The 20,135-nt window shown below is 43.5% G+C and overlaps 1 protein-coding gene across 1 annotated transcript in view; it reads left to right on the top strand.

Annotated features, from left to right (window-relative positions):
- The window catches only part of EPHA4 (EPH receptor A4), a 103,631-nt gene extending 83,731 nt beyond the window's left edge, over nt 1-19,900 (top strand). The window contains exons 9-18 of the mRNA XM_030280793.4: nt 741-799; nt 1,554-1,667; nt 1,846-2,031; nt 5,886-5,947; nt 6,747-6,956; nt 9,396-9,545; nt 11,883-12,076; nt 14,895-15,050; nt 15,333-16,207; nt 18,403-19,900. Coding sequence (XP_030136653.4) covers nt 741-799; nt 1,554-1,667; nt 1,846-2,031; nt 5,886-5,947; nt 6,747-6,956; nt 9,396-9,545; nt 11,883-12,076; nt 14,895-15,050; nt 15,333-15,447 — 1,246 coding nt within the window. The 3' untranslated portion in view covers nt 15,448-16,207; nt 18,403-19,900. The remainder of the gene's footprint in view (nt 1-740; nt 800-1,553; nt 1,668-1,845; nt 2,032-5,885; nt 5,948-6,746; nt 6,957-9,395; nt 9,546-11,882; nt 12,077-14,894; nt 15,051-15,332; nt 16,208-18,402) is intronic.
- The last annotated feature ends 235 nt before the right edge of the window (nt 19,901-20,135 follow it).

Genomic DNA, 20,135 nt, shown 5'->3' with positions numbered 1-20,135 from the left:
ATCCTCCCTAATGGACTAACTTCTTGTATTAGCTTTTTGTAGTGCTCCTTGTCCATTGGAGCTGAAAGCTGAACTAATTAAATACATAACTGGATTACAATATCACAGGTGTAGGTGTAGAAGTAGTAATCTATTGAATTAACATACTCTATGTTATTGCCTCCAGCTCAGAGAGTTAGTAGAGGAGTTCTGCCATCAGGAGTTCTTCAGCCCCTTCAATTAAGCAAGAATAAGCAAAATCCTTGGGATCTTAATTTTTGATGGTCAGGGTTGGTGGTTTTTCTTTTTTTTCTGCTGAGATTATGATTTCTGTGTTAAGAGACTTGTTTCCAGTTTTAAATTTGCAGTTAAATAAGTGTATTGATGTTGGCATTTGCCTAATGATGTTTGAAAATCAATCTACCAAAACATCTCCGTTGTAGCATTTCAATCCCTGTGTGGTAGGAGGAAAAAGCAATTTGCCCCCTCAGTTGCAAAAGTAAGTTTGAAGGAAAAGTAGCCGAAGCACAAACTTTTTTTTCATTCTTTAAATGCTGAGATACAAATAGATTTGTGTTTCCTTTGATGCTCTGTTGATGCCAATAACACGTAGGGGAGTGTGAAGATCCTCCTGCCCTGGCTGTGTGTTGTGTCATGGCTGTGGCAGGTGCCAGCAGCTCAAGTCTCTGCAGGTCAGGACAATGAGCTTGTTCCAGAGGGAGATCCTTATTTTGCACTCATGCTGTGTTTTGTTCTGACAGGCGCAGTAAGTACAGCAAGGCAAAGCAAGAGGCAGATGAGGAGAAACACTTGAACCAAGGTAAAAGGCCCTGGTGCTTGGGGGTTTTGGTTTGGGTTGTAAAACATGGCTCATGCTCTGGTGCTAGGGAAATAAGGGATTACATTCCTCTTGAAGTGGATAGGTTTCTCTTTTCCCCTCTTGCAAACATCCTGCTTTGAAATTAATTTACTGCAGTAACAGGGAAAATAGAAGTGTCTAGGTAAAATGTTTTAAGAGTACAGAGAAGAGAAGGGTTTATCAAGTTTTTCCATTGTTCTTGCCATTGAAAGATAGCTGTTTTCAGCCACTTGCTTTCTAGGCAGGATTTTTCCCCACAACACTCTTCTAAAGCAGTTGCTGAATGGGCCAGAGGCAATCCTGCAGGAAAGGGAATGTGAACGTTGCTGCCTTTTTTTCAGCACTTAATCCTAGTGTTACTTCCATGTACCAAACCCAGGACCTGGCTCCCACAGGAAAAAGGGATGTATTTTAGTCTTACAGGTCCCTGACAGGTTATGCTAGTGATGGCAGTGATTTGTGAAGCTCATTAATTGGCAAAACCCTGATTCCTTACATCAATATTGGGAAATATTAACTGTTTACACTTTAAAATATTGCACTGGGGAAAAAAATACTTAAGTCCTTCCTTCCTTATCACTCATTCCTGGCTTACAGTACATTTTTATTGTACACTCTCTTTGCTGTTGTATATCATTAAGGCTTCAGTCTCATATGTTCTGTGTTCAGCAGCATGTAGATCAGTGACTTCAAATAAAACATTTCTGCCTTGCAGGTGTTAGAACATATGTGGATCCTTTTACATATGAGGATCCAAACCAAGCTGTGAGGGAATTTGCCAAAGAAATTGATGCCTCCTGCATAAAGATTGAAAAAGTTATTGGTGTGGGTAAGTGCCAGAACTTTTGCATTTTTTTCTGTAAATACTTTTAAATTTTCTTTTTGGGAATGTGTGATCCTATGATTTTTGTATGACAGTTCTCCCAAATGTACTGACACAACAGTTTGACAACACAAGTGCATGCTTCAGGCTCATGACCATGGATTCTTGTGCCTTTTTCTTTAAGGGGAGTTTGGTGAAGTCTGCAGTGGACGTCTCAAAGTGCCAGGAAAAAGAGAGATCTGTGTTGCTATCAAGACTCTAAAAGCTGGTTACACTGATAAACAAAGGAGAGACTTTCTGAGTGAGGCCAGTATCATGGGACAATTTGACCACCCCAATATCATCCACTTGGAAGGTGTAGTTACTAAATGTAAGTAGGTCATTTTCATGACAAGTCCAATTTAGAAGTCACTGAGAAATTAAGTCTGTGTGGTGTGTGCTGGCTTTTTTTTTTTCCCATTCTTACCCTCTTTCCTGTAAAATGACAGATGGAACAGATCCACTGATAGCTAATAGGAGGAAATCAGTGCAGGACAAGTCATTAATCTTGTTGTCAGCTATAAATGGGTTTACGGTTTCAACTGATATTCTATCTGTAGGCAGCTTGTACAAGATTTTGTAGAGGGAATTAATACTGCAGGGGTTGGCTTTTTTTTTCATCCCTTCTTGCTATGCCAAGCAGGCATCTTTCACATCTTTGCTAGACTGAGATGATTGTTACAGGATAGGCAAAAGCAGATGGTGAGTGAAGAACTCAGAATGATGGGGGAAAATACCAAAACAAAACTACACAGTCATATGTTTAAAGTACAAAGCACAGATGTAAGGAGCAAGCCTTTGAAATGAAGCAAGCTATTTTAGTGTGAAACTTGATTATGCATTTTCTCTGCTTTACAGGTGTGCTAATTTCACTCTGCAGAATTTACCTGGACGATCTTTTTGTTTGCTTTGTTTGGGGTTTTTAAAGTCTTACTGTGCTTTAGAGAGTGACTGTGCTTGCTGGGTGCTGTCTGTAGGCTAGAACTGAAAATGCACCTGTGAGACACCAGTGCTTGGGTGTGACCTGATAAGGTGCCCCTGCCATGGTGTAGGTAATGTCTCTGCTCCAGCTGCCCTGGGTAGCATGTGGCAAAGCCTGGCTCTGATTGCTGATCCTGAAAGACTCTTTGGGTGTTGGGGCTCATGCTGAGGCTAGCATAGAAAGCAGGCAGTGATCTTGTGAGCTGTTCTCAGAGTGGACTTTGTGAAGCTCACCTTCTGCAGCATGAGGAACATGAATGGCAGGGTATTAATAGTGGGAGCAATTACAATTTGAGATGGATGAAATGTTAAAAAGTAAAATATCACTAGAAGAATAAAGTACCTTTCATAAAAGGTTATCAAAACCATCAGTTCCACTGTAAAACTCTGTCCCTCTTGAATATCAGTGAGAGCTGATATTTACTCTGCCACTTTTGTTTCTGGAAATATTACCCCTGCTCATTTGTGTTGCTCTCTCCTGGTCTGCCTTCTCTCAACAGTTGAAAATGGCTCATACAGTGTGTGGCAGTTTGCTTTTAAAGGCAAAGAGCAGTTTGGACTAATTTTGGCCATCCTTTACTGAGAGCCTCCCTCAAAACTAAAATTAAAATACAGTACTCAGTTTAAATTTGGAAGGTCTGAGTGTCTCTCTCGTTGATTGTAATAGCAAAGGGAGGAGGGCTATGATCAGGCCAGGGTGTTTGCCTCAGGCAGTGATGCTTTTAGCACCTTGGTAAAAGAAAGACAACAGGGGAATCTTTGTGTTGAAATCCCACTGAGGCTGGAAGCCCCTGAGCTGCTACAGCTCCAGCACTTATAAATGACCGCAGGCATTTGCATAATGCACTTGTCAGTGAATTAAAATGATTGGGAATTTTCAGCGAGGAGGTGGCAGCGTGACCTGGCAGTGCCCCGTTCCTGGCTCCCAGTAAGTGATGCTCATGGCTCCGTTACTGCAGGCTGCACTCCTGGGGAAACAGGGCTACTTAACAACACATTTATCTCCATTTCTCCATAGGTCTTCTGAATGCTGTGATAAATGGATGCATTTAATAAACTGAAAATTAAAATGTGAGATAAATAGTGGTATAGATGGGGGTTGAGAGAGGCAGCAAAAAACCATGAATAAATTATTGGCTGCTAGTCAAGTACTTTAATAATTGACTCACTGATGGTAACTTCTCCCTCCTCTTTCTATCCCCCCTCCCTTGCTAAAGAAGTGCCTGAGTAATGAAATTACATGTTAATGCACTGAAAGAGTCTTCCTTTTTTCCCTTCTACGTTGACATAGTATCTTTTGATTGAAGAAGGTTAATTAATACTCATTTAGCTGTATTTGTTCAGTGGAAGGGTGGCCATCACAGTTGCGAAGCATAAATGAAACTGCCATATGCAGATTTGGTTGAAGTTTTCCCTCTTTCTACCAAAGAATGCTTTCAAAGGTGAATTAGAGGGATGATGATGTTTTATCACATCCTTTTACTTAAGGGTATGCTCAGCCAAGGTCACTCAGTCCTTCTTCCAGAGCAGTTTGCTTTATGCAATACCATTGCTTCTCTGCAACATTCTGTAATGGCATTTCACAGGCATACTAGCTTGCATGGGACCAAACCAGTAATAATTTGGATACCAGCAGGGAAGGGAAGTAAAGCAGGAGTAGTGAAAGGCATGTAAAGGATAGGTTGGGACCGGAAAGGTGAAATAAGTAATGATGAGTGAAATATGTTACGTATCGCGCATAGATGTTGGCCTAAGTGAAATGTGGTAAAATGTTCCTACAGTCAGTCCCTATTGCATATGGTTTTCTAATTAAAAAAAGTTACTTCAGAACCAGAAATCCCTGACAAATGAAGAGAAAAGAGTCTTGGTGAAAGATGCACTGAGGTAGAAACTATTAGGGGAACTTTAAATGTTGCAACATTTCATGGAAGGGTAATTTTTGGAGATGGTTTTTCTGGAGCAGATCCTTGCTGGTGACAGAAGCAAGGAAAAATTAAGTAGTTGTGATATCTCCCATGCCAATATGCAATTGAGCTATTTACAGTCTGGGTGACCTGGTCTTTGAAGCCTTCTTTCCCTATAATGTTCCCTTATTCAGACCTGCTCCGGGAAGTAAAAGCTGGGTTTCTCTGGGACACCATCTATTATTTAGGAAGAAAATATAGTTCCTGTAGGTAAAGCATAAGAGAGAGGAAGGTTTGCCGTGCCAGACAGCACTGATTGTCAGGTGCTCATCTTGGGGCTGGGCTTTTGCCATTCAACCTTTGATGAGTTACTTCTCTACTTCTGCCATTGCTCTTTTGAGATCTTATCAGACCGATTTCTACAAATACCTGTATGTTATATATGCAGTAGGATTTAACTCCCTGAAATAATTAGTGTTCCTTGTATGCACCTAAGTGTTCTCAGTTTCAGACACTGTATAATCTTTATAAAACTCTTAAAGGCAACACCGAGCATTATTTGTGTATTTGCTGTTGTTTTAGGCAGGAGAGTGCCTAGAAAGCATCCCCCTGTCAGTAACATTGCATTTCTACTCGGGTTGCCCAGCTTGGCCCCTGTTGCAGCGTGGGGAGCTGGGTGCTGCTGAGCTCTGTGCCCCATGTGTGACACAGGGCACTGAATCATTTTGCCCCTGGCTGACTTCAGGAGGCAAATGGCTTTGGCTCATTTATAAATAACGAGGGAAACACAAAATAAAAACTCAAGACAGAGAAGGTTGAAAGGAACACCCTGCATTTTTCATTCTTGAATCCAGTTGTCTTGGAATACCTTGTAGCTCCTGGCAGCTTAAAGCATTGATCTTTCAAAAAAGACTGAAAGACCAAAGCATTCACGAATATCATTTTCTGCTCTGCAAGCAATTTATTATACTAAAGATTTTTGTCAGGTTTGGACAGATCTTTGTTTCTTAGTTCAATTATCAATTCACATATTCCTTAGAGAACAGGAGCCACTTTAGTTAAAGACCTTGTCAATGAGTCAACCGAAGGGTTAACCTTCCAAATGAGCCCATTAAATGTTTCTGTCCTGTAATATTTCATCTCTTGCTCCCCACAGCTGAGGCATAAGCTTGGTGCGTTTCAAATTAAATTAGATTGTGTAAGCCAGGTGTCTTGGCAGCAAAATCATGTGCAAGCCATTTTTATCCCATTAACATTGGTGTTCATCAAGGAATTGTGTTTTTCTTTCTGCATACTCTAGGTAAACCAGTAATGATCATAACTGAGTACATGGAGAATGGCTCCTTGGATGCCTTCCTCAGGGTAGGTGATTTCTTCAAAAGTTAAGGAGATTTTATACTGGGAACATCTTGCCTTTTCTTGCCTTTTCTTGCCTTTTCTTGCCTTTTCTTGCCTTTTCTTGCCTTTTCTTGCCTTTTCTTGCCTTCCCTTTCCTTCCCTTTCCTTCCCTTTCCTTCCCTTTCCTTCCCTTTCCTTCCCTTTCCTTCCCTTTCCTTCCCTTTCCTTCCCTTTCCTTCCCTTTCCTTCCCTTTCCTTCCCTTTCCTTCCCTTTCCTTCCCTTTCCTTCCCTTTCCTTCCCTTTCCTTCCCTTTCTTTTCCTTCCTCTTCCTTCCTTCCTTTCCTTTCCTTTTCTTTCCTTTTCTCTTTTCAATACTAAAATTTGCACAGTTTTAAAGAAATTATGTTTGTATTTGGGAAATTCTGTTTTCTGGTGTTGCTTCTATCAAAAACCAGAATAAATATAAATTGGAAGAATATAAAATAAATTAATTTTTTTAAACAGCAGGATCTTAAATAATCCATGTTTAATGTGAACAGTTCTGACTTGCTCTGTTTTTGAAGGCGTTGCAGTTCTGTAGAATCATTAAAATCAGATTCATTGCAAACAGGATACTGCATCACTGAAAGCTGTGACAGAACCTCTGGGTTTTTGCTTTACTGGTGAATTATAGACACTAGTGAGGAGAGCGAGGAAATAACATTGCATTTTATTTGAGAGAAGATGGGAATCCACAGCTCTGCTCTTTGCCAATTTCAGCAGTGGCAATAACGTAGCTTTTAGCTTAATGCTCTGTGATTTTGCTCCTTTGCCCATGTGCAGAAGAACGATGGCAGATTCACAGTCATCCAGTTGGTGGGGATGCTGCGTGGCATTGGCTCAGGGATGAAGTACCTGTCTGACATGAGCTACGTGCACCGGGACCTCGCTGCTCGCAACATTCTGGTCAACAGCAACCTGGTCTGCAAAGTGTCTGACTTCGGCATGTCCCGCGTCCTGGAGGACGACCCTGAGGCAGCCTACACCACACGGGTGAGGAAGGAAGGAAAATGGCCATGCTGTTATGCCTGCATGTTGGTTTTGTCTGACTGTGTGGGAGGTGTCAGTGGTTTGTTTTAAAATAGTCTCAGTCACAAGTGGAAACCTAAATCACAACCTAAAAGTAAACATTGGCCCAGGTTCCATAGCTCCTATAAATTGATGTGCTGTTGCTGCTACAGCAGTGGCCACAGCAGTATTTCTTTTGTGCATACCCATGGGAATATCCATGTATTCCTCTTGTTCCTTCATCATGGTACAGCACATGACAGGAATCTGATGCCAGAAATCAGAGCCTGGACTTCTGTTCCTTCTGATATCTACAAACATGGTTTCCACATGGCTGTTTGATACAGCAGGTGTAGACACACAACAAAAAAATCAAAAAGATGCATCCGCTTTTTCTCATCAAAAAGCCAGTCATAAATTTGACCTAAGTGATTTGGACTGGGAGAAGTGTTAGGCCTGCATTTGCATTTTTTGTTTCTTTCCCATTTTATCTATATTTCAGCATCCTGCTCTTAGGTAATTTTGCTAAAGCTATTTTAATATGCTGCTAATGCAAGTATTCTGGCCACAAAGCACCATCCCAGCCATTACCAACCTTTGTACCAATACCTCTGATATCAACACACACTTAAAGAGAAAAATGTCGGTTTATCAAGTCTCCTTCTTTAATTGCTTATTTTCTTCGTTTTTAAATATCTGCCATTCTCCATCTGTTCTCCCTAGTGCTGAGTTTGTTTGCAGCACTCAGATCTTGCTGTTTAATCCCAACACTCATCCTTTAATGGATTCACAGCTCATTACAGGGAATGATAGACTCCTGTAGTACTAAATGCTGGCCACCCTTGGTATCTCTCACTCATAGGGGTGGCAAGTGGAAGAAGCAGAAGCAGAGGTCTGAAAAGCTGTATTCAGGGAAATCAGGGTTTAGACAAGCACACAAGGGCAAGACAGAAATGACTAAAAAGCTTCTCTTTGAATTCAGCAAGTGAAGATGTGGTATTGTTGACTCTCAGGAGTAAACTAGAGGGAGTCAATGACATTTGCTTTACAGTCATTGTCTTCATTTGGTATCAGTAATGAAGGATCAGGGATATTTGGATTAACTCCACAGTGCTCAATCAACTAAATATAAAGAGCTTATTGACAATTTTCAGAGTGACAACCATGTATAAGCAATGTTGGTGCATCTGTGTCTGAAAGGAGGAATAAAGCTTTTCCATAACCAGTGAGGCTGCAATAGAATGCAGTTTCTTAAAGCAACAATTTTAAGAAAATTATGTGTTCTGTTCCTGTTAGTAACTCATTATAAGTGAGAGCATCTTGTAGTCACCAAGGCACATATTGCCACAACCTGATTCACAAAGGGCCTGATGCAAAGGCTGAAGCAGCCAGGGGAAGGACCCCTTTTGATTTCCCTTGGCTTTGGAACCAGTCCATATTAAACACTTGAGAGATATAATAGAACAATATACTATTAAGTATGCACACACTGCACTCAGTTATGGATAAAAGCTATCTAGGAGATGTCTGGGAAAAAAATAAACTTAATCAAAGAAGCATAAAGCAAATGAAAAAAAAATCCAAAAACTTTTGTGCAGTTTAAGTCATTCCCCAGATGGAACTGCAGGAAACCAAAAGCTCAATTAAAAGCACCTTGCATATTAGCATAAACAAAAGGAGAAATCTCTGGCCTGGGATCATTCAGCTAAGGCAAAATCAGATAAACAGGATGGAGCGAGTTCCTTTTTAAACAGTGTAGGACCTCAGTGGCCCAAATCAGATGGCCAAGTGTTTCTATTTGTTTTTAAAAAAGTATTGTAAGAAGAGGCAGGTTTCTCCAACAGGTATCAAAAGAAACCTTGTACCCTGGTTTGGTGTTGAACTCCTCTGCCAGGATCTGAGAGCCCAGAGGCTTGCTTGCCTTCTCACATCTCTGGCAGGAGTTGGGATATTGCCCATGGGAAACACCACCGTATTCATAAATCTTCTCAGTTTATCCTCTCTTTATTTTACCTTTTTGAAAAGCAAATGTTTATAATCCCATTTTTCTGAAACAGGCCAAACAGGTCAGACAGGCAAGCAAGGAAATAGTAATTAACAGCATGTACTTATTTGTTTTGTCAACTAAATCTCTAATATATACTTTGTAAAACCCCTGCCCTAAGCAGAGACCTCTTGGAGGGCTGATAAAAATGCATTTAACAATTTACTGGTTCTCCTCCTCGTGACTAAAGCAAACAGATGGGCAGCATTGCCTCCTGGTTGGATCTGACAGCTTTATGGCAAGCAGGAGAGAAAGTGGATGAGATTTTCAGAAGGGCTCTGGAGCTGTACACAGAAAACCATTTTGTACTTTGAATGCGTAGAACGGTGTCAGCCGCTCACACCAGTGACTCACCAGGCTGTGGTTTCTCCTTGGGGCAGGGGGGCAAGATCCCCATCAGGTGGACAGCTCCCGAGGCCATCGCCTACCGCAAGTTCACCTCGGCCAGCGACGTCTGGAGCTACGGCATCGTCATGTGGGAGGTGATGTCCTACGGGGAGAGACCCTACTGGGACATGTCCAACCAAGATGTGAGTGTCCTCCTCAGCTTCTCCTGCCTTTCCCCTCCCCATGGCTTCACCTTTGTCCTTAGATGCCTGCTGATGTGTTTCTGTGGCAATTGCTATATAGCTATAAGATGGTTGTTCCAGGCTTTTGAAAGGATGTCATGGGTGGTAGGCTCCTGTTTTCTCAGGGAACCTCTCTGGAACTAAAGTTCCTTGAGTACTTCAAGCTTTGTCTAAGCTCACAGAATAGGGGACTCAAGTTCGGGTCTATACCTTGTGCATGGGGTTTATTTGGTTTGGTCTTTTAAATGCAAAAAACAGCAATTAAAGAAAAATGGAGGAAAGGAAAACTAATATATTTAAACTGTCAAATTGTAATACTGTCAAGAGAAGGAGGATTTGAATTGGGTTTACTGAATGTCTTTAAGAGAAAAGCTTGAATTTGATGTGGCTTCCTATTGGTAGTTAATTCTTGAAGCTCCACAATGCTTATAACTCTTCCAAGTGATTTTATTTCTTGTAGGATATCTAAATCAACATATAGGAAATCCAATATCTGATCATTAGTCAGAGCATCCTTGTGACAATGGCATAGATGCCCCCTGAGGGCATTAAAAAGTAGCTTTTGTAAATGACCATTCTTAAATTATGCATGTCCTGTTTAACCGTACCATCTGGACTACTTCAGTGTGTTCCAAGAGGGACTGTGCACAATGGCTGCTGTTCCAGAAGAGTATTTAATAATAATGCTAATAAGAGCTTTTGCTAATAGAATTTTTATTAAATGAAAAAAATACCAGTGAAAATGAGACCTAGATTATCCATAATTCTTTTCCCAGGGGATTTACAAGCAAGTAAGGGAAGAAGAAAATGGTAATCTGAATATACAGCCATGGGAGTGGTTAAGGCATTTTACAAGTCATCTGCTTTCTTCTGTAGAGCTGAACGTTTTCAAAGAGTGTCTAGATGCGGATGGCATTTAATCTAAATGGGGGATATAACTTTAATTTCCTTCTGATGTGAAATGTCTCTTCTGGCACCCAATCTTGCCTTCCTTTTGCTAACAGGAAGTCATCAAGACTTAGCAAGAAAATAAAACACCAGATGTGTCTCGGTTATATCAGGCATGTCTGCACAGCGCGGTGGAGCTCGCTGCAACAAACAACTGCTTTTATTAGAGCTGTTTATGTTGGGCTGGTGTTCACTGCGACTGTGCACTGCTAGGCCACGTTGAAAAGCTGGCTTGAACAAGACAGGGAAAGCCAATATTACTGTCTGTGCACACTCTTTGCAGTCCATAGCACAGACATGCTTTTTTTTCTTCCTTAATGATGGCAAGAGCACTGCTTCTCACAACAAAGCAGAAGTGGATTTCAAATTATACTCAGTGTCTGTTGAATCAAGAGAAATCAAAAGGAACTTCATACTTTCTGGAGGAGTGAGAGCCACTTTATTTGTGGTCACTGAATAGCTGCTAATAATGCAAACATATCCCTCACCTTGTCCTCCCAGTGGATTTTAGCCACTAATTGGACAAGTTCAGAAGGAGAGAATTTAGTGCAACTCAGTCTCTGAGCACTCCTGGTCTCCAGTCTCATGGCGAGTCCTGCCAGCAGTGTCATATTGATTAATTCAGATCTGAAGGCTCCTGGGTCATGTCCCTGTCATGTCAGAATTGAGTTCTGGTTGTGTCCCATTCTCCTGAGAGAGCTAAGAAGCCATTAGAGCTTCTGGAGTGCTTTTCAGAGGGTTTGAAGTGATTTCAATCTGAGTTTCTCTGGGTTCTGTTAAATATGAAATACGTACTTAAGATGTGTTGGACTTTTGTAAAGCTGCACAAAAGGGTTCCCATCTCTGCCTTTCTTGGCTCAGAGCATACAGCAGTGAGAGAACAGGTTCTCTGCAAGGCCTCTCTTACTGACAGAGATGAGCTAGCCTGGGAGGACAGGGGTGAGGGAGTGGTCTGCTGTATCTTAAAAATGCTGGGGAAAATACAGTCTCAACATACAGCACCCAAAACTGACTGATAGTAAAGACTTGCTCTAGAGCTGTTGCTTCTCCAGCTCTCTTTCTAACGAGGCTAGTTGCTTATTTCTAACCAGGGCTCTTCTGACATCCCATGTGCTTTTTTGTGACAAATTGCCCTGCTGTATCTGATGTCTGCTCTGGCTACACTTTTAGTTTTGAGTTGCTGAGGAGAAATGACAGTTCTGAGACCACCAGCTGTCTGAGTCCGAGTGCAATTTTCCGTGTTGTATCGCTTAACTGGGGATTTGTCACCGTAGTCTGGATGGCCCTAGGACAAACGGTACTCAGCTGGTGGACTGAGCCGTGTCTGATATTCTCCAATGTCGTTTGCAGGTGATCAAAGCCATCGAGGAGGGGTACCGGCTGCCCCCGCCCATGGACTGCCCCATCGCCCTGCACCAGCTGATGCTGGACTGCTGGCAGAAGGAGCGCAGCGACCGGCCCAAATTTGGGCAGATCGTCAACATGCTGGACAAGCTCATCCGCAACCCCAACAGCCTGAAGAGGACAGGCAGCGAGAGCTCCAGGTCAGCTGTGCTCTGGGACGTGCCAGGGAGCGCAGGGCAGGTGGCACGGGAGGGCAGGTGGCACAGGAGTGCAGGTGGCACAGGAGGGCAGGTGGCACGGGAGGGAAGGTGGCACGGGAGTGCAGGTGGCACGGGAGTGCAGGTGGCACAGGAGTGCAGGTGGCACAGGAGGGCAGGTGGCACAGGAGGGCAGGTGGAACAGGAGGGCAGGTGGCACGGGAGGGCAGGTGGCACGGGAGTGCAGGTGGCACAGGAGGGCAGGTGGCACAGGAGGGCAGGTGGCACAGGAGGGCAGGTGGAACAGGAGGGCAGGTGGCACGGGAGGGCAGGTGGCACGGGAGTGCAGGTGGCACGGGAGGGCAGGTGGCACGGGAGGGCAGGTGGCACGGGAGGGCAGGTGGCACAGGAGTGCAGGTGGCACGGGAGGGCAGGTGGCACAGTAGTGCAGGTGGCACAGGAGTGCAGGCATGCAGCTCCCAGGGCCAGCCTGCACAGCAGCCGCTCTTCTGCGTGGGTGAGTGCAGGGCTCTGCTGGCTCCGTGTGGCCTCCGGGGCACCCAGGCTCACTAGCCCTGCCAGGAGGTAAGGGGAGTGAGCAGAGCTGCTGCTGGATCACAGCAACGCTGAGAGAGTTTCCAGCACAGCCTTAAGCATGTCCTGATGCAGGCAAGCTCTGCTGAAAAGCAAAGTTTGCTGCTTCTTTCCCTTTTACCCCTCAGGGAAAGGGCTTGAGTGGGTAGGGTCACCCCAATCAGTGCAGCTAACAGGAGTGATGTGGTTTTCTGCAGGAAAAGCACATCATCAAGTTTTATAAACCCTAGATTTGTGTAGGATTTGAAAATGAGCGTTGCAGCATTACAGCCAACGCCTTGCAGGCATTGGGAAGGTGTGGATTAATTTTTATGTGAATTTGAATTTAATTTTGTGGAAAGCCAGTTTCATGTCTCCACCGATCCCGTATTACATTTGTTTTGTTTGCTAAGCATGGTGTACCTGGTACATGCAAGAGAAGTGCAGCAGGAAGGAAAACTCCCAGTTGTAGGATAAAACCAAAATAGCTTTGTTGGGACAGATCAGCAGTTTGTGTAAGCTGGTGAAACACTGCTGAAGTAATAGGAGCTTTACTGATCTCTACCAGCTTCGGTCCATTTTTTCCAAATGTCTGCTGTGTCAGGTAGATTTGCTTACAGCAAATACGGGAAAAAAGTTTAAAAGAAACACGGAAGGTAATAGAAAAATGTTTTTTAGTAGGAGGAAAGGTACAAAAATATGCATTAGACAATGCAAAATTAAGTTTCTTGAATCAGTGGGGGAGTAACAGAGATTCTGTCTCACCCTCCAACAGAGCAACATCCTTTTTTAAGCGTGTATGTCCCTCTGTGAGTCTTGCTTACAATGTATGTCACCAGAAGAGGGATCATTAACCCTGTGAGGCCACTATTGCCACCTCTTCCAGATTGCCCTAATTGCACTGGGAGCCTGGCAAAAATGTATCCTCCCTCAAGGCTTAAATAATTTACGTGGTGAGAATCACAGTATGATCTGCTGTGATCATTTGGTTGAAGAATCACAGCATGGAACCTTCCATTTTGCTTTCTTTTCAATTTACAGGTGCTCTTTGAAAATATATAGGTTTTCCAGTAGTTAATAACCTCTTCAAGGTCATTCTCTGTGTGTGTGTATGTAAGTTAACAGCCCATTCAAGGTCATTTCACGTTCATGGCTGTTTATAAGTATTTTTATTTTCTTCGGAATAGGGATTTCAAATATGCATATAACATTATTAATATATGACTTTATACTTAAAGCATAATTATATATAAATAGGTTACCATCGTTGGTCTTGTGTTAGATAATGCAGTAAAAGAGTTGAACCAAGTATTGCTAGCGTGTACTCAATGCCTCAGGCAAGACCTAACCATGCTATTGCACACCTAGTCTTTGATCGATGTGCATTTTCAAATAAATTGCTAAATTATAGTTGTTTTGATTAGATAGATAACAGTAATTTATAGTGCTTTAATGAAACTGTGACTTATGATATACATGAAATAGTAAATGCAGTATTAATACGAGAAGAAAATGTTGTAAAAATAATTATTGGCAAAACTGTGCAAGGCAAAATAAGAAGCACATTCCACAGTGCAAACAAAGATCAAAGCTTGTGTGATTCGTGCCACTCCTGGCACACACTCGGTCAGGAATGGATTGATTAAAGAGGGGATTAACTCCCTGCTGTCCTGAGTTTGATTGAATGCACTGAGCAGACCTGGCTGGAAACAGGAGTTATCGGAACCTGCCCAGAGTTTTACCCTCCAAACCAGTCTGGCAGGGTGTGAGCTCCCAGTTCTTTGCACATACTTCAGCAGTGTTTCTATAGCTGCTGAGCTGAAATCTGACACCTGCAGGGTTGGCAAGGTCTGGCATTGCTGCCCATGAGACGCAGACCCAGCAGGCCAAAAGCCTTCCCCCATTGCCATCTTCTTTGTTTTGGGGAGTAAAAGCATTTTTTATGAACTTGGTTGTATCTGAGATGGAAATCATAAGCTGTATTGTGGTTCAAATTAGATCTCAAACTAAAAATGGAAACCTGAGGTCAGATTAATTCTTAGCAAAAGTTGGCCCATTACTCTGCATCTTGTTTGGTTTCCTGCATTGATCTGAGTTGATGTGCAGAGCCACCAGTTTCCTTGGGCACAGCCTCTTGCCCTTGCTTTCCCTCATCATTGAGGTTAATTGCTGCAGAGACCAAACTTGGGTTTGTGGTTTGTGATCCAGCTGACACCATTTCTCTGTCCTTTCACTGTTTGGCATCCAGACCTAGCACAGCCCTGCTGGATCCCAGCTCCCCTGAGTTCTCGGCGGTTGTTTCTGTCAGTGACTGGCTCCAAGCCATGAAAATGGAGCGATACAAGGATAACTTCACAGCTGCTGGCTATACCACCCTAGAGGCTGTGGTGCATATGAACCAGGAGTAAGTACTCAGCGATATAACAAAAAAACTGGTAAATCTGGATTTAATCAGCCTCTCTTGCTTTGTGCTGCATATCATTACAGTCATTAAAGGAATGGAATGCCTTTCATTTGGATGGAGGATAACTTTAAAATGCCTCCACAATCCCTCCACTTATTTAATTAAACATTTCTGTACATCTGCTTTTGCTAATGCTGCTTGTGGTTGACTCTTAATATTCTTCTCTGCACCGGCATCTGATCCACTGTTCTCAGCCCCTCGTTCTTCTCTTGCCTTCCACAGGGACCTGGCCAGAATCGGGATCACGGCCCTGGCGCACCAGAACAAGATCCTGAGCAGTGTGCAAGCGATGCGCACCCAAATGCAACAGATGCACGGCAGGATGGTTCCCGTCTGAGCCAGCACTGAATAAACTCAAAACTCTTGAAATTAATTTACCTCATCCATGCACTTTAATTGAAGAACTGCACTTTTTTTACTTCGTCTCCTCGCCCGTCGAAATAAAGATCTGCAGCATTGCTTGATGTACAGATTGGGAACCCGAGCGTGTGTGTTGGGAGGGGGCCTCCAGAAATGACAAGCCGTCATTTGAAACCAGACCTGGAACAAATGGTTTCTTGGAACATACTTCTCTGTTGATCAATGATGTGTAAAATACATGTATCTATATAAATATAAAGTCACATTCAAGTTTTGATGCTATGTTTGCTGCCAGATACTGTGCTTAAAAAACAACAGCATTACTTTCCTTCTCCCTGTGACCTGTAGGATTACAACCATAGTGTTTTATTTGTGGGTGAAACCACCGTTGTGTATCTTTCACTGGAATGAAGAATCTGCCCTAGGATATTCTTTGCAGACTTGATGCATCACTAACACCTTGCAAAAACCTCAGTGAGAATATCACGTGGCTAATCAGTGCCTGCCAATTAATGATCTACCCGTTCGTGGGCTTGAGACGTGAAGTGACCCACCCTGTGGATTACTGGGCAAAACTGGACTTCTGGGGAGGTTCTTGGCTGTTGTGCCATGCTGAAGCCTACCATTGAAAGACTTTTGTGACCATCTTGCCAGTAGTCAGCTGTGACAATCGTGGCTGTGGAGCTTTCAGACTTCTTTTCTCTTTCAAGAAACTTACTCCCTTTGCCTCATGGAAGGTCAGTGGAAGTACTGTGTCCAACATATTCATGGTGCTTTATTTTGTAAGCTGTGCCAGGATTTCATCACTGTTGGGGGAAAATAAAGAAACTGCTGTGGTATGTGTTATTTGGGGTTCTTAACTGGTTTGTAAGAATCTGTGCTGGTTTCCCAGACTAATTGCTGAGCCTTTCCCATTGTTTGCTCTATTTGATGGTTGTGAAAATTGCACTATCTCAAATTCCTCTCAAGGTGTTGCCTGGTAGGGTGTGCAGACAAGGTGTAGGAGTGTCTTAGGGCTCAGCTCAATGCTGAGAGCTTGGCCTCATTTCACACTGAGAGCAGTAGGGATGCCCTTATGTTGTGGTTGGAAAAACTCAACATAAATAGATGCCACAGTGTAAAGTACAAATACTCATAAATGCATCAAGAAGAACCAGAGACTTTTCCTGCATTCTTATGCACAGCAGTAAAAGTAGTACTTGGGTTTTAGAAAGATGTGTTTCAGTTGTGGTGTCAGTGGTTTTATAGGAAGGGGAGCAGAAAAATATGGTATAGAGCATGCAGCCTTGCAGGTTTTGTGCAATATGGGTGTCAGGCAGGGTAACAGCTCGTGCACCATGATCCTGTTGGATCAGTTGTGGGAACCAAAATCTACTTTGAAAACCAGCCCTGTAGGGTGAGTATCTGGGATTATCAGGGCAGCTGTGGGTGTGTGAAAGCCAGGTGCAAACTGCACAGCTGGGGCCTGGCACCCCTCTGCAGGTATGGCCAAGGAGAGGGAACGTGGAAAAGCTGTCCTCTGCCTTCTCTAGGGAATAGATGGAAGTTGAGTGACTGAAAGTGTGCCCTGGCTTGCTATGGCAATGTGGTTCTCCTCAGCGGGTCACACAGGATAAAGCTTTATCCAGTAAAGCTCTGAACACACTGAGGCTTGAATTTATTTGTCATGAAGCTTTTATGACTCTTTTTGAACAGAGTATGTAAGTTAGAGTCCTTTAAAGTCCTTCTGAGGGCCAAAGTGATAGGATGACCTTAGAAAAACGATGGGCCACTTGCCCTGTGCTGAGCATCAGGAGGATTTTCATGCTATGTCCTTTAGAAGTGACATTGCATTTCAGCTGTGCCAGGCACAATGCCAGAAAGGTGAGATTTACCGTTTAATGGCACTAAGACTGGTTCTTTAGTCTATAATATTCTGGTCCTACTCCACACCTGACAGTAAATTCAGAAATGATTTAGTGGCTTTATAGGTCAAACTTTCTTAATAATTGAGTTTATCCTAAATCCAAAACAGTTCACTCAGTTGGACAAATCACACATACTGTATTGTCACTCACATCACTTTTTTTGTCACTTTTAACAATAACTTGCTGATTTTAACCACTGACTTTCCCTCACTCCCAACTGTCTCAGAGAACAACTTGTTCTGAATATGAGATGCTAAATTTGGATCCTGTCAAGTCATGACAGCTCAGTATAAACTGTTCTTCAGTATTACTTATAAAAGCTTTTCCATTTCAAGAAATTTAAGATTTCTTTAAAAAAAATCTACTTAAACCAACATGTTTTAATGTCACTTTGCCAGGCAACATAAGAAGTAGTTACTCATTTTAAAGACCTGACATTTGTACTTTCAGCAGGAAAAATTCTTCTGCCTCTCTAGTGCAGAGATACTGGAAGTTTCCTTGCTGCAAGTCTGTTGCGTTCTGTTGAGATCATCTTTTTTATCTAAAACCAAAATACACCCAATTTTCTGGCCAGTTTGTTAAATTGCTGTCTTGGAGTCTAGTAGTGGTAATTCAAAACAGTGCAATATTTTCCACACAAAATGGAAAACTGTGTCCCTATAGAATGAAAACTGTGAAGGCAGCTCAGATGCTGGGTTTTCAGCACTGCCACTGGTGGTTGTGTTTCCTGTGAAATAAAATATGGCCAATGAGGGGCATCCACTGGAATGTGATTTTAGCTTGAAGAGAGCAGATGGAGGAAAAAAAAGGTGGCCCATGTAAGTATAGGTAGAAAGACAGATTGGCTGATTGCATGTCTGTATGTAAGGTACACTATGGAAGCAAGATTTTGAAATAGGGAAGGAGGAAGGACAGGAAAGGCAAAGGGTTCCCACCCTTTGAGCGCTGCCATTTGGGCAGGTCTGGGTTGTCTATCTTGGTGCATGTGGTTTAATACATTTAATTTGGGTTCTCTTTTTGTGCAGGGAGATGGATTTTGCTTTCACAGCCTCGTAGCCCGTCCTGTTGATCACATTGACCATGGAGGAACACAGACTAGACATGAAGCCTTCTGGACCCACAGTTGCGTCTTCCATGGCACTGATTCTGGAAAACACATGCTGAACAGTCATCGGTCCCCGAAGAGCGTGTGACTTTTACTGTCTCTTTTTTTGTTCCTGGGCCACCCACTCCGTTGTTTTTCTCCACTGAGCGATAACTGACTCGTTAAGACTCAGCACCCAGTTGTCACTTGAGGAATGTACTGTATCAAAGCCCTGCAGACATCTGGATTTTGTTTTTCCTCCTCTTCTGCTTTCTCTGCTTACCTTTGGTTTTATTTATATATTTTGTTGTCTCTCCTCATTCCCCTGGCTGTCACCTCTGCATCCCGGACGAATGAAGGTGACAGAGCACTACACATCTTACCATGGACGCCAGGCCAGGTGCCACCGCAAAGAGCCCAGTTCCTGTGAGCTGCCTGTGTACATTGCTGAAGTGACATTTTACACTAAAGGTGCCATTGCAGTGATATAAATATATTTTTTTCCTTGAATGGATAATGGATTATTATCTCCTCCGAAAGGTGCGTACGTGTGCTCGTGTGCGTGTGTTGGCGTGCAAGTCACCTCGTGTAGAGCTGCCTGTGAATGTGCCCCAAACACCTCTGTCCTGTGAGACCAGGCTGATAGCTCATGTCTGAAATGATAACAAGAACACACACATTAAGAAAGTGTTGAAATTTCTGTATCTGTAAGTGTATTTTTTAGCTGCCACACTAACATTGTTGAGTAGTTCTGCAGCCTGAAACAGGGGCAGTTTCAAGTTAGTTTTGGAGTAATGAATGCAGGATCTAAAGGGTGCTAAAAGTTCTTGTTAAGTGTTTATTTGTACTAGTGCCCTGCTCATGACCAAGAACGACCAGATTCTCAGTGGCAAGGTGGTGGAGGCAACACCTGCATCTCTATCCACTGGTAATCCTGAACTGAATTCTTACATAGCCTTTTTTATCTGCAAAAATAGGATTTTAAAGACTTGTTGAATGCTAGCAAATACATGCAGTTCTTCCATTCACAGAAGCACCTTGCTCTGTGTGCAACGTAATAATCAGAACACTTCCCTGGTTCCCAGCACAGATAAGGAACAAAAATGCAACAAGACCTGTAAAATTAACAGTTAGCAAGAGTTGTGCAGTGTGTCCTGTTCCTTGTGCAGTTGAAGAGCAGTTGAAGAGCAGTAGAAGACACTCTTTGCTCCGTGGCCAGGAGCAGTGCTGCAGCATGCTGATACTGCCTAGGAGAGCTTGCTGTGTTTGGAGAGCTCACCCTGGTGCAGCGTGGGCAGCTGGAGTGGAGCTGAGTGCCTTCACCCAGGGGCACAGGGCCACGAGCGCCTGGCAGGGGCAGGTGGCCGTGCTGCCCCCGTGGCCCGGGGGCTCTCGGGCACATGCGGGGCAGTCTGGGCGTGCAGCCCTGCCCAGAGCTGTGACCTGGTGTCCCGAGGTGGCTCCTGTTCCTTCTTTCCCCCCTCGCTGACCCTCCGTGGGAATTGCTCTGCTTTGAAGGAGGAGCAGCAGCAGGCTGGCAGGGAAGCGAGGGGAGCTGGGCATGGCAGGGCACCAGGACGTGCCACCTGTGCCACGGGCTGGGCCACCACAGGCTGCTCAGACACTGCTGCCCTCGGGGACAGGCCACCGCCGCTCGTACCCCACGATGAGTGT

This window comes from Taeniopygia guttata, chromosome 9, assembly GCF_048771995.1.
Source record: "Taeniopygia guttata chromosome 9, bTaeGut7.mat, whole genome shotgun sequence".
In the NCBI taxonomy this organism is placed as follows: Eukaryota; Metazoa; Chordata; class Aves; order Passeriformes; family Estrildidae; genus Taeniopygia; species Taeniopygia guttata.
The sequence above is the reverse complement of the archived record's forward strand: the minus strand, read 5'-3'. Positions and strand labels throughout refer to the sequence as shown.